General features: G+C 47.9%; 1 protein-coding gene across 1 annotated transcript in view; it reads left to right on the top strand.

The window, feature by feature from the left end:
* The window catches only part of LOC110367374 (hepatitis A virus cellular receptor 1 homolog), a 41,956-nt gene that overhangs the window by 7,579 nt on the left and 20,710 nt on the right, over positions 1-13,667 (top strand). The window contains exon 6 of the mRNA XM_036142697.1: positions 1,685-1,709. Within this exon, the coding sequence (XP_035998590.1) occupies positions 1,685-1,709 (25 nt within the window). The remainder of the gene's footprint in view (positions 1-1,684; positions 1,710-13,667) is intronic.

The raw sequence follows: 13,667 nt of genomic DNA, 5'->3' as shown, positions 1-13,667 counted from the left end.
CTTTTCTAAAGTCGCTTGTAAATTTCATGAGTTGCTGGTTGCAGTTTTTGGGATTGTTTCTGAAAGTGAAGTCGTTTATTTGGGCTCTAAAATAAGTGACGCTGCCGTCAGACACAGTGAGTATAACCAGCTGAAATATCCCTCCACCTCATAACGCGCTGGAGCACATCCTGACATAGGAGCAGAGGGAGCAGCTCTGCCCTTATTTTCTGCAGTTTACGGTGCAATAACTGGTATTAAGCTCCTGCCCCAGTTGCAAGCAAAGTGTAAGAATCTGGAATGACCTGGAAATTTAAAACTTTTTCCAGGCTTTAAACTGTATGAATGTGTATATATAGACAACATGCAAAAATATACCAGGAAATTATTGTTGTTGGTGTGAAAGTTTAGGATTAGATGTGTGTGTGTGCGTGTGTGTGTGTGTGTGTGTGTGTGTGTGTGTGTGTGTGTGTGTGTGTGTGTGTGTGTGTGTGTGTGTGTGAGAGTGAAAAAATTAATAAAACGTGTGACTTTATTAAAATGTAAAATTAGTATTACTTTGTAAATGCTTAATACCATGTCCATCTTTGTTTAAGAGGCAAAAAATATAGTTTGTCATGAAATATTTATTTATTTCCACATTTTTTCCACATTGTGTAAACATCAGAATCAGAAATACTTTAATAATCCCAGAAGGAGTTTACAGTTCCAGTCCGTCCAATCACATACATCACAAACGTTTCGGAGGAAAGATTGACTGAGGCCTTGCTGCCGAGGACCCCGCCTGACGCGGTTTCCTTAGGGCGCTGCCTTTAACTCTGTGGAAAGATAGGAGACACATTTGGGGAGGGAGAGGGGAAAAAATACATATTTCACACTTTATCCTATTCCAGGATACAGTTTGAGATATCAAAAAACTCGCACGAGAAAAGCACATATGACGAGACAACAGTTATGCAGGGGGTTTACATTGGAGACTAGTCGCATGAAGTTCGTGTGTCGTTGTGGGCATCAGTTGTGTGTTTGGGTGAGAGTTGTTTCCCTGAATGCTCTTTAGAGGCCATTGTCCTTGATGTTATCACCAGCCCAAAGTTCAGAAGCATGATGTCCGTGGGGGAGGAGGGAGCGGGGGGTAGTTCTGAGCTCTCTCACCATAACATCCAGGGGAGTTTTATTAATAAGGGAGTCATAATCCAAATACACATGGCAAATCCAATATTCCAAATTTGTTGGGCTTAGGGCTTTATGATGAGTGATTTAAGCATTATAGGCCAGAGTTAACATTATATGGCACCAGGATGTTTTCATTCCAATTCTGAAAAGTGCTTGAAAATAAAAAATAAAAATATTTTTTGTCCAAGCATGTTTTTTACTAGTGTAATTTATTGCAAAATTGCATATTAAAATGCCCAAACAGGCTTTTACACGTTCAGAAATAAAAAGATAAAATATGGGATTAATTTGCGATTAATCTCGAGAGTTAACTATTGAAATAATGTGATTAATCGCGATTAAAAAAAAGTTATCGTTTGACAGCCCTAGTTTTACGCTTAAATTTCTGTAATTTAAAAATCTGATAAAGATCAAATTGGTTTAAGGTGAAATGCTTGAGCTGACAGAGGGTGTAATTTCTTTTTTTTTGGCTTTTCATTGATGAATAAACCATGTTTTAAATGTGATTCCTGATGTTTTCCTGTCTTCGCAGCCAGAAGATGGAGGCAGCTCAAACTGTGAGTGTAGTTAAGTTTCTCCGTCTGTCTGAATCATTTGTCCTGGTGCATTTTTACAAACGGTTTCTGTTGGTAAGACGTTGGTGGTTCTTTAAACCAAACTGCAGACTAACTGCTGATGATTCATGACTCTTCATCACAGTTTCTCTATCTGGAAACTGAGCATCTTCATCTGAGCATCATCGTCAAACCGCAGTGGCGCCTGAGTTGGTTCAGAACGAAATTCGGAGATCAGAGAAATTGCCTGAAACCACAAACCTCACAGCAGATTTCAGTTCAGCGTAGCCAGGTGTCATTTAACCTCGCTCAGCTGCTGCTGTGAGAACTGGAAGTAGAATAATCTTCTACCCTCTTTCTTTTTGCTCTCCAGATCTTCATTGGTTCTGTTAAAGGTTTTCCTTTGGCTGCTTCCAGATCAAACCTTGACCCAGTACTGCCTGAATCTATTTACATTTGTTGTTTACATGCAACACATTGGCTGTATATGGGTTTTAAGTGAATTGGCAACCATTAACAGAGGTCAAGTTATGTTCCACTGTATGGAAAATTTAAAACAATATATCAAATCTCTGCAGCAGCATCTTTTGTCTGTATGATTCCGACCCTTTTGTGACTGAAGTTTACAGAATTAGAGATTTCCTTTTCTGCAGAAAACAGAAACCTCAAAGGTTTTCTCTCTGACTCTGAGCCGGTCCGGGCATCAGCATTCAGCTGAAGCAAACGGGTTTTTAAAATGTCACAGTTTAAATGCTAGATGAGACCTGCAGCACACTGAGACCACCAAGAAGGTGACGAGTTAACCACAAGCTGCAGCTTTGCTGCCTTTGCAGAAACAGAAAGGAGAGAAGATGAGATGACCTTCAATGTTTGCTGTAGCTTTTCCACATTTGATTTAAAGGTTAAAGTGGTGAGTTTCTGATTCATGAAATTATTCTGTTATAAAAGCAGAAAGAAATGGTCGAATTCCCACAAGGTCATCAGATTTACTGGATTTAAAGATAAAATGTTTCAGACAAACACTCTGAAGTTCATATCGGGTCCATCTCTGTACATCTGAACATTGATTTATTTTAGTAATTCAGTTCAACAAGTGAAACTCAGACATGGATTCACACAATAATGTTCTGCATTTAAAGAGCTTATTTCTTATAATTAAGATAAGAGATAAGATAATTATGGCTCACAGGTCATGAAAATTATACCAATGAAAAAGATTTTAATCCATGTTCTGAATAGCATCTGCTCTCAGTACTGGGTCTGGGCTTCATTTTACATCAGTTCATCGTGACATGGAGCAGACCCGCCCGTTGTTCTGCTGAGGTGTTCTGGAGGCCCAGGTTGCTTTGATAACGGTCTGGAGGTCATCTGCATTGTTGGTTCTGGTGTCTCTCGTCTTCCTCTGGACAATAACCCATAGATTCTCTATGGGGTTCTGTTCAGGCCAGTTCACAGGTGTTACTGAGGTGATTGGAGCAGGTATTGGTACCTTTGGCTATGTGGGTTGGTACCAAGTCCATCCCTCTATCATCTATATCACTTATCCGGGCAGCAGGTTGGGGTTCGGTCCTGGTTTAACACCAGGAATGACGCCTCTGGAGCTCATGTCCTGGATCCGTTTGGATGTGGAGGTTCATGAAGCTCCGCCTCCAGCTGCAGTCCAAACTGTGGCAACCTCCACAAACCTTTGCATGGATTTTTAACCTCAGGAGCTCTTGAACCCAGTGGCGGCTGGTGCTAAAAAAAACTGAGGGGGGCGCACACAAACAAACAAATGAAAAACAAACAAAGCAAATCTTAAAAAATAGCACTATTTGAACATGAATTTTGCCCTCCTTTCCTTCTGCCCAGCAAATTTCTCAATTATATTCTTGTTAAAGTCAGTCATCTCTGTTACTAGTCTTTTCTCCATTGACAACATGGCCAATGCATTCAGCCTGTCCTGAGTCATTGAGTTTCTCAGAAAAGTCTTGATTCTTTTCAGAGTTGAAAAGCACCTTTCAGCTTTCAGCTGTGGTCATGGGTGTGGTGATGAAGATCTTCAAGAGCGTGACAGTTTCTGAAAAGACTTCTTCTAGATCGTTTTCCTGATTTTAATAACATTTGCTGCCATTTTTTAAGGCTGTGTTATGAAATGTGTTACAGCATTTTTGTGGGACAAGATTATACAAAATTCAGTAACTAAATGTTTTATTCCCCATTACCCATAAACTTCAGTACAACTTAAATAATAAAATATCTTGCTGACAAACATTACATCAACATACCTACACAGCATAGACACAACTAAAGGTATTTCTAACTACAACGCACATCTTCCTAATATATTAAATAACATTACTATAAACCAGTGTAACAGTGATTTTCCACAACAACTCACCTCTGCAGCAATCCTTTCATGGTCTTCTACACTGAGTGTCCAACGCCTCTTCACTGGCTGACTACTAGCTACACTGCTTTTCCAACCATGGAGTGGAGAGATCACTTGCCTGCTGCTGAATTTGTAAATTAAGACGATCCGGTCCAAGCTCCTTTATACAGTTTTTTTCTTCAAGTGAACGCTTTGTAAAAGCATTTTTTTGTAAAGGCAAAACAGAAGTTTCTCTCATTTTGAAACTACTCCACTTTGCAAACTTAAACGTGAATCAACCTAACGAACTGCAGCTGAGCTGAGTAGAATCGGGGATTGTCCAATCACACAATGTTTTTAAAAAAATTAGCTAGTACTGACACTCTACCAGTAATGACACAACAGAATAGGTGTGTCCGGGACGCAGAGCGGTGCGCCCCTATGCAAAACCCTAGATAACCAATTAAAAGTCAGCCTCAGATCACGTGCTTGCCCAAGATGCTGCGCCTACATTCACTCCCATTAGACCGGCGCCCTGCACATAGGAAAGGAGGAAGTGTGCACAATGTGAGCAATTAAATATAATTATGTATTTACTATTTTAATAAATTCTAACATGTCTATTGGACACACAGTATGAATAAATACATTACAGTACTTTGCAGTTCAGAAATCATTTATTATCTAAACGATTTAAAGGGGGCGGCGCCCGAGCGCCCCCTACTGGCCAGCCGCCACTGCTTGAACCCTTGACTCCAGCTGCCAATCCTCTCGAGGTTTTGGTTTTCACTGTTTTTCTTGTTTCATTTCCTGCCTCACTTTTTCCTTATTTTCCTTTTTTCCATATTTAGTTTTGAATTATGATTAATTAATATTCAAGTTTATTTAGATTTACCAGAGCAGCAGCTCCTTATTAAAGTGCTGTACAAATATAAGCCATTCACCATTTATGTGTCTCTAGATAAACTGATGAGGTGATGATGTTGGAGTTTTTCGTAGTAAATCCTGTTGAAACAGCTGAGTGACTGGTTGGTTCTGTCAGGATGCAGCTTATTGGCTGCATGCTGAGCCTCTCTCCCTCTCTCTTGTTCCTGCGCAGCCTGATCAGTTTCACCTGGCAGGCTGCAATTAACCCACAACTGCTTCCACCTGTTCCCACCGCTTTATCAGACTCACCTCTTTCTGTTCCCGTCGCCGGTCCATAGCGTTCACTCCCGCTCAGTCCCTGCCAGTTTTTCTTGTCAGCTCCGTTCGTACCCGTCAGCCTGAAGACTCCGTTCACCTGGTCATGTTACAGTCAGCCCATAGACTTTCCGACAGTTTTGTTTCCTCCAGTATTCAGCTCAGACGTTCAGACCTCCACCGCTCGGCTCAGACGTTCAGACCTCCACCGCTCGGCTCAGACGTTCAGACCTCCACCGCTCGGCTCGGACGTTCAGCCCTCCACTGCACGGCTCGGACGTCCTGTGCTCCACTACTCGGCTCTGAGGTTCTGCTCGCCTCTGCTCAGCTCTGATGCTCTGCTCGCCACTGCTCGGCTCTGACGTTCTGCTCGCCTCTACTCGGCTCTGATGATCTGCTCGCCTCTACTCGGCTCTGATGATCTGCTCGGCTCTGCTCGGCTCTGATGCTCTGCTCGGCTCCGATGCTCTGCTCGCCTCTGCTCGGCTCTGATGATCTGCTCGCCACTGCTCGACTCTGACGTTCTGCTCGCCTCTGCTCGGCTCTGATGCTCGGCTCCGATGCTCTGCTCGGCTCTGACGTTCTGCTCGCCACTGCTCTGCTCGGCTCTGATGCTCTGCGCTCCACGGCTCTGCTCAAATGTCCTGCTCTCCAGTGTTCGGCTCCAGAGTTCCTCCCGGTCAGTCTCTCCACACTCCTCGTGCCAGCCAGCTTCTACACCCTTCACCTCCGTCCGTTGAAAGACTCTGGTCTCATCCTCCATCTTCCAAACTATTCAATAAAACTCACTCATAAGAACTGACTCTGTGTGTGCGTGCTGTGTCCGGGTTCATCCCAGAAAAATATATCATAACATTATGGACCGGCCAAGGGATGAACCCGAGCACGCACAGAGCCTGGTGTAGAAGCTGGTAGGATCTGCCTCGCCTCCGGTTCGTCTCGCCTGGGTCGCAAAGTTGCGACGCCACGCTTCCGTCTCGCCTCGCCTGGGTCGCCGTGCGGCGACGCCTTGCCTCTGTTTCGCCATGGTCGCTGGATTGCGACGTTACGCTTCTGGTTCGTCTGCCGAGGTCGCATCCGCGACGCCCCGCTTCTGACTCTGTTTCCTGGTTCGTTTTTTGCAAGTTCCGCCTCCTACGCTGCGCAGCCGTTAAAGACGGCGCTCCTCGTCGTCGCTGCCCAGCGTTAACTTTTGCTGCTGCCCAGCAGATTCAGACTTTGCTGCCCAGCGCCTTCTGGTTTTTGTTTGGAGTTATTTTTTGGTGTTGTGTTCTAGATCTGCTTTAGTTTCTAGTCTTTTTGTATATTTTTTATTGTTTTAGAAGATTTATTTCCGCCTTCTGTTCTTTGTTTTGGCTCAACCTTAGTTTTTGCTTTACTTAGGATTTTTTGAGATTTATGTTGCTTTTGAGTATTGTGTTTTATTTTGTTGGTTTTGTCCGGGTTTTTGTGTCCCAGGTTTACTCTAGTCGTTCGGGTTTTTTTTAGTAGTCTAGTTTTTGGTTTTCTTAGTCAGCTAGTTCGGGTTTTGTTCTCCGTCTTCTTGTTTTAGCCATGGCCCTGATTTAGTGTTCTAGGTTCGCCTTAGTCTTCTGAGTTTTGTTTTTGAGTTCCAGTTTTTTATTTTAGACTTCTTGCTTGCTTCTGTACAGATTTCTAGCTTTAGTTATCTAGTTTTTCATTAATTTAGTCGTACTTGCCCTCATCTCCCTGTTCTGTTTCGTTTCATAGTTTTTGCTTTAGCTTTTGGTTCCTTTCCTAGTTTACCAGTCTTGTTTTGATTTTTCAGTTTGAGACCCTGTAGTTTCGTCAGCCCTGTAGTTTCGTTAGCTCTGTAGTCCCTGTCTTGACCCTGTAGTCCCTGTCTAGCCCCCGTAGTTTCAGTCTAGCCCCTGTAATTCCAGTCTAGCCTCTGTAGTTTCTGTCCTAGCCCTGTAGTTCTAGTCTTGTTCTGTATTTGTTTTTGTTTTTTTTCTTATTTTTAGTTTTGTTTTGTCCTTATTTTTCCCCCCTTTAGTATTTAGGTGTCAGGGTTCCTGCGCCATCTGGGTTCCTGCGCTGTATGGGTTCCTGCGTTGGATGGAGTCCAGCGCTCTTAAAGGTCCCTGCGTTCTCTAGGTCCCTGCGCTTTCTAGGTCCCTACACCCTTCTCCTGTTTTCGTTGTATGTTTTGCCCTGTTTAGGTTAGTTTAGTTCCCTTCCGTAGTTGTTTTGTTCTGTCTTGCCCTAGTGTATCTGTGTTGTTCCCCTGTTTAGGCGCGTGCAGGTCGCTGCCAGAGCCCTCCGGCGCACCCATGTCGCCGGCTGAGCCCTCTGGTGGGCCAGACTGTCGCTGCCCTGCGCATGCAGGTTGCCGCCAGAGCCCTCCGGCGCTCCGATGTCGCCGGCTGAGCCCTATGGTGCGCCAGCCTGTCGCCACCCAGTGCACGCAGGTCGCCGCCAGAGCCCTCCGGTGCTTAAGTCGCTGTCTGTGCCCTCTGGCGCGCCTGGCCTGTTACTGCCTAGCTCACCCTCTTGTTGTTGTTCCCTTGTTTAGGCGCTGCCAGAGCCCTCCGGCGCCCCCATGTCGCCGGCTGAGCCCTCTGGTGCGCCAACCTGTCGCTGCCCAGCGCACGCAGGTCGCTGCCAGAGCCCTCCGGTGCTTAAGTCGCTGTCTGTGCCCTCTGGCGCGCTTGGCCTGTTGCTGCCTAGCTCACCCTCTAGTTCCCTGGTGTTTAGGTCCTGTTTTCCTGGCGTTTAGATTTAGTGTTCCCCGGCGTGTTAGGACGCCTTCTGATTCTCGGTTCCCCAGCGTGCTAGGACGCCCTCTGATTCTCGGTTTCCCGGCGTGTTAGGACGCCCTCTAATTCGTGGTTCCCCGGCGTGTTAGGACGCCCTCTTTTCTCGGTTCCTCGGCGTGTTAGTACGCCCTCCGTTCTTGTTCCCTGGTGTTTTAGATATTCCTGTTTCCCTTGTGCCCCGGCGTTCCCTTTGCGCCCCGGCATTCTTCTTCCTCGCGCCCCGGCGTTCTCCCCACGCCCCGGCGTTCTCTTCCCCAAGCCCCGGTGTTTCCCTCACGCCCCGGCGGGTTTTCCCCTGGCGTTTCTGTACACCAGTCGTGTTCCAGCAGGAGTTGTTGAGCCTTGGTGTTTTCGTACGCCTGTTCTTCCCTCTGGCGTTGTCGTACGCTTGTTCTTCCCTCTGGCGTTGTCGTACGCCTGTTCTTCCCTCTGGCGTTGTCGTACGCCTGTTCTTCCCTTAGGCGTTAAGTACGCCCGTTCTTCCCTCTGGCGTTGTCGTACGCTTGCTCTTCCCTCTGGCGTTGTCGTACGCTTGCTCTTCCCTCTGGCGTTGTCGTACGCTTGTTCTTCCCTCTGGCGTTGTCGTACGCTTGCTCTTCCCTCTGGCGTTGTCGTACGCCTGTTCTTCCCTCTGGCGTTGTCGTACGCCTGTTCTTCCCTCTGGCGTTGTCGTACGCCTGTTCTTCCCTCTGGCGTTGTCGTACGCCTGTTCTTCCCTCTGGCGATGTCGTACGCTTGTTCTTCCCTCTGGCGATGTCGTACGCTTGTTCTTCCCTCTGGCGTTGTCGTACGCTTATTCTTCCCTCTGGCGTTGTCGTACGCCTATCCTTCCCTTTGGCGTTAAGTACGCCTATCCTTCCCTTTGGCGTTAAGTACGCCTGTTCCTTCCCTTTGGCGTTAAGTACGCCCGTTCCTTCCCTTTGGCGTTAAGTACGCCCGTTCCTTCCCCTTGGCGTTAAGTACGCCCGTTCCTTCCCTTTGGCGTTAAGTACGCCCGTTCCTTCCCTTTGGCGTTAAGTACGCCCGTTCCTTCCCTTTGGCGTTAAGTACGCCCGTTCCTTCCCTTTGGCGTTAAGTACGCCCGTTCCTTCCCTTTGGCGTTAAGTACGCCCGTTCCTTCCCTTAGGCGTTAAGTACGCCCGTTCCTTCCCTTTGGCGTTAAGTACGCCCGTTCCTTCCCTTTGGCGTTAAGTACGCCCGTTCCTTCCCTTTGGCGTTAAGTACGCCCGTTCCTTCCCCTTGGCGTTAAGTACGCCCGTACCTTCCCTTTGGCGTTAAGTACGCCCGTACCTTCCCTTTGGCGTTAAGTACGCCCGTTCCTTCCCTTTGGCGTTAAGTACGCCCGTTCCTTCCCTTTGGCGTTAAGTACGCCCGTTCCTTCCCTTTGGCGTTAAGTACGCCCGTTCTTTCCCCTTGGCGTTTTGTACGCCCGTTCTTTTCCTTTGGCGTTAAGTACGTCCGTTCTTCCCTCTTGGCGTTTTCGTACGCCTATATTTTCCCCTTGACGCTGTCATGCGTCCGTTTCGCCTCGGCGTTTCCCTCACGCCCCGGCGATCTCGCTCCTTGGGCCCCAGCGCTCCTCTCACGCTTCGGCGTTGTTTCTCCTTGGCGTTTCCACACGCCCGTTCCTTGCCCTTGGCGTTTCCATACGCCCGTTCCTTCCCTTTTGGCGTTTCCATACGCCCGATCCTTCCCTTTTTGGCGTTTCCATACGCCCGATCCTTCCCTTTTTGGCGTTTCCATACGCCCGATCCTTTCCTTTTGGCGTTGTGTACGCCCGTTCTTTCCCTTTTGGCGCTGTGTTGCGCCCGTTCCTTCCCTTTGGCGCTGTGTTGCGCCCGTTCCTTCCCTTTGGCGCTGTGTTGCGCTCGCTCTTTCCCCAGCGCTGCCAAGCACTCGCTTTTTCCCCCGGCGCAGTCAAGCGTTCGTGCCTTTCCCTGATGTGCCGCCCCCTGATTGTGCTTTGGCACATCAGTGTTCTCTTGCTCCTTGGTTCCCCGTGTTCTCTGGCCCCTTTGGTTCCCCGTATTCTCTGGCCCCTTTTGTGTTTGCAGGCTCTTTGGTCCCTCAGAGTTCGGTTTCGACTCTTGCCCGCCTTCCTGGGCCCCCTCCACCCGCCCGGCGTGGGGATTCTGGGCCGTCCGGTGTCCGGCCTTGGGGGGGGGGTACTGTCAGGATGCAGCTTATTGGCTGCATGCTGAGCCTCTCTCCCTCTCTCTTGTTCCTGCGCAGCCTGATCAGTTTCACCTGGCAGGCTGCAATTAACCCACAACTGCTTCCACCTGTTCCCACCGCTTTATCAGACTCACCTCTTTCTGTTCCCGTCGCCGGTCCATAGCGTTCACTCCCGCTCAGTCCCTGCCAGTTTTTCTTGTCAGCTCCGTTCGTACCCGTCAGCCTGAAGACTCCGTTCACCTGGTCATGTTACAGTCAGCCCATAGACTTTCCGACAGTTTTGTTTCCTCCAGTATTCAGCTCAGACGTTCAGACCTCCACCGCTCGGCTCAGACGTTCAGACCTCCACCGCTCGGCTCAGACGTTCAGACCTCCACCGCTCGGCTCGGACGTTCAGCCCTCCACTGCACGGCTCGGACGTCCTGTGCTCCACTACTCGGCTCTGAGGTTCTGCTCGCCTCTGCTCAGCTCTGATGCTCTGCTCGCCACTGCTCGGCTCTGACGTTCTGCTCGCCTCTACTCGGCTCTGATGATCTGCTCGCCTCTACTCGGCTCTGATGATCTGCTCGGCTCTGCTCGGCTCTGATGCTCTGCTCGGCTCCGATGCTCTGCTCGCCTCTGCTCGGCTCTGATGATCTGCTCGCCACTGCTCGACTCTGACGTTCTGCTCGCCTCTGCTCGGCTCTGATGCTCGGCTCCGATGCTCTGCTCGGCTCTGACGTTCTGCTCGCCACTGCTCTGCTCGGCTCTGATGCTCTGCGCTCCACGGCTCTGCTCAAATGTCCTGCTCTCCAGTGCTCGGCTCCAGAGTTCCTCCCGGTCAGTCTCTCCACACTCCTCGTGCCAGCCAGCTTCTACACCCTTCACCTCCGTCCGTTGAAAGACTCTGGTCTCATCCTCCATCTTCCAAACTATTCAATAAAACTCACTCATAAGAACTGACTCTGTGTGTGCGTGCTGTGTCCGGGTTCATCCCAGAAAAATATATCATAACAGGTTCTGGTTCTGTTTCAGGCCTCTGCAGGACCAGGTCCACTTCAGCTCCACCGCCTCCACCCTGCAGCTGCAACATCGAGACTCAGCGGTGGAGAACGTCTATCAGATAGATGGAGGCACAGAGGGAGGCGATTACGAGGTCTGCCCCTGAAGCTCAGAGGCTCCGCCCACACTTTGAGGCTCCGCCCCACACTTTATGAGGCTCCGCCCAGATATTATGAGGCCCCGCCCCACTTCCTGGTGGAAAACAGCTTCAAATTATTGTGCAATTGAGATATGAGGAAAAAGTAGAAAGCAAAGAAAGTTGAGACTCTTACAGGCACCAAGAAACTGTCCCCATCAGCAGGGTGCCATTGCTATGAAGCCAGGCTACACCAGATGTATCCCCTCTTTGCCTGTAGACCCTCTAGGAGAGAGGAGTCCACGCTGGGGAGATAAGCTTCCATGCGGGCCGCAGGGTCCACCGAGCTGAGTAAAGTCTGCTTTCTGTGAAACTAACATCATAATCAAATCAGTGGGGGTCTGTCTAAGCTGTGCAGGAAAAAGCTGACCACACAAAGGACCCAGAGCTGCCTCCAACAGGCACGTTTCGGCTGCCGAAGAGCCGCATGCAGCTGATCAGACAGCCAGCTTTCCCTTGGAGTAGTTCACTGGCAACCGGAGGCCACGTCCAGAGACCACGGAAGAGGTTTGGCAGAGAAATAAACAAGGAAAGTTAAATGGTTTTCTTAGAATGGTTTACTTAATGCATTTTCACTGTTTTTAAAAAACATATGGACCTTACAGGATAGCTCCTGCTAGCTTCTTTGAAACCATGCCATGCTGATGTAATTCGAGTGTGTTTTACGGTTATAAGAAACTTTATCTCCACAAGGGTCTTATACACTGATACGATTTTAATGTTTGGGTTGTCCGGTCCGCTCATTACGACCAAAATAGACTATGAGCCTTTTAAATTAGCGCCAAATGTCCACTACCATATGTCATGGTCTTCAATTGTTTTGCCCACATGCGGATACAAGCGGGAGGCCAGGCACAAGTTTTAAGATGCTTTATTGAAGGAATCAATCGCAGGGATACAACGACGAGACGCCGAAGGAGAGGTCTGAGCGTCAAGCGGGAGGTACTGTGGGAAAAAAGGAGAAATGACTACGATTGAACGAACCAAGGAAATACAAGAACCTGCGCAGCTTACGACTCAGCATGGCGGACCTGACCGGGAGGAAGTAGCAGCAAGAGAACCCTGTGATCCTACCCCCTGTTGGTGTAGTGGCTAGCGGCTGGAGGGCAGCAGGTGGAACTGGCGAGGGACACAGAGCGAGCTTCGGCTGAGCGGGGTGACAGATGGATTAGCCTGAATGAAAGGAAGAACCAGCAGCATCCGGGAGGGGAACCACAAGCCCGGCTGGGTAATATCCAGGGAGCAAGGGGGGAGTCGCCAGAGCAGGATCCGAGCCTTGTGATGCTGCGGACTTGATTCTTCGGACGGAGTGTCAAGAGGTAAGTGCTTCCAAGCACAAAAACTGTGACAAAATAGAAGATCCAAGATTAGTCAAAATCGAAAGGCAAAAACTTACACGCAAGTGTTTCAGAGCTAGTTGGAGGCCACGTCATACCACGACTGGTTTAACATTCTGGCGTCTTCCATCTGTCGGTGCTCTGCTTAAGAAGCCAGAGGAAGCCGCTCCAGATGAGTCGCAGGTGTGGGCCACGCCCCTCGTCAGTTAGAACTACCTGCGGAGCAGAATAGGGCACAGATACACAGGGAACCCTGACACCATAATGCTATTAGGTTCCGGATAACATACCACGCAGCTATGGTCCGTTTTAAACATGAGCTTCGTCTTGTTTTGCTCCACCATCATCCAATAGTGTTATTAGAATTATTACTGCATTAATATGGAATATAAATGTTGATTTGATGGTGTTTTGTGTAACTTTAGGGTTAACCTATTTAGCGACTGATCACAACAGCGACCCCTAGCTTCCCAGAGGAATCATTGCATTACTAAAATCAAGTATTCTAAAGTGGCGGATTTTTATTGAGTATATCATTCTTTAAACATTATATTTTATTAAATAATCTTTTAACTCAAGATTTGCATTGTGAATGGGTTGAAACACATACCAAATGTTCTAAATGAGTTAAGCTAATTTGACCTCATTCCACTTTTGTTAAGATGAACTTTTGTTCTTTAACTTAGATCTGCAGTGAACCAGGATTTACTGAATCATTCTGATGATCAATCATTTTATTTTGTCGTTTTGTTTCTTTTGTGTGTACATAGTTCCTTAGCTTCTTTTTATCTTAATTTTACTTTGTAGTTTGGTTAAGTTTCACTAGCCTAGTAGAGAGGGTTTGTTGATTGAAATATAGCGTTACTTCTGATAAACAGCATTATATAGTGATGTTCCCTGGATGTTCATTTTATTTCTATTAATAAACTCTTGAACTTGAAGGGAAGTTGTCACTCCTTT

Source organism: Fundulus heteroclitus, chromosome 11, assembly GCF_011125445.2.
Source record: "Fundulus heteroclitus isolate FHET01 chromosome 11, MU-UCD_Fhet_4.1, whole genome shotgun sequence".
Classification (NCBI taxonomy): domain Eukaryota; kingdom Metazoa; phylum Chordata; class Actinopteri; order Cyprinodontiformes; family Fundulidae; genus Fundulus; species Fundulus heteroclitus.
The sequence above is the reverse complement of the archived record's forward strand: the minus strand, read 5'-3'. Positions and strand labels throughout refer to the sequence as shown.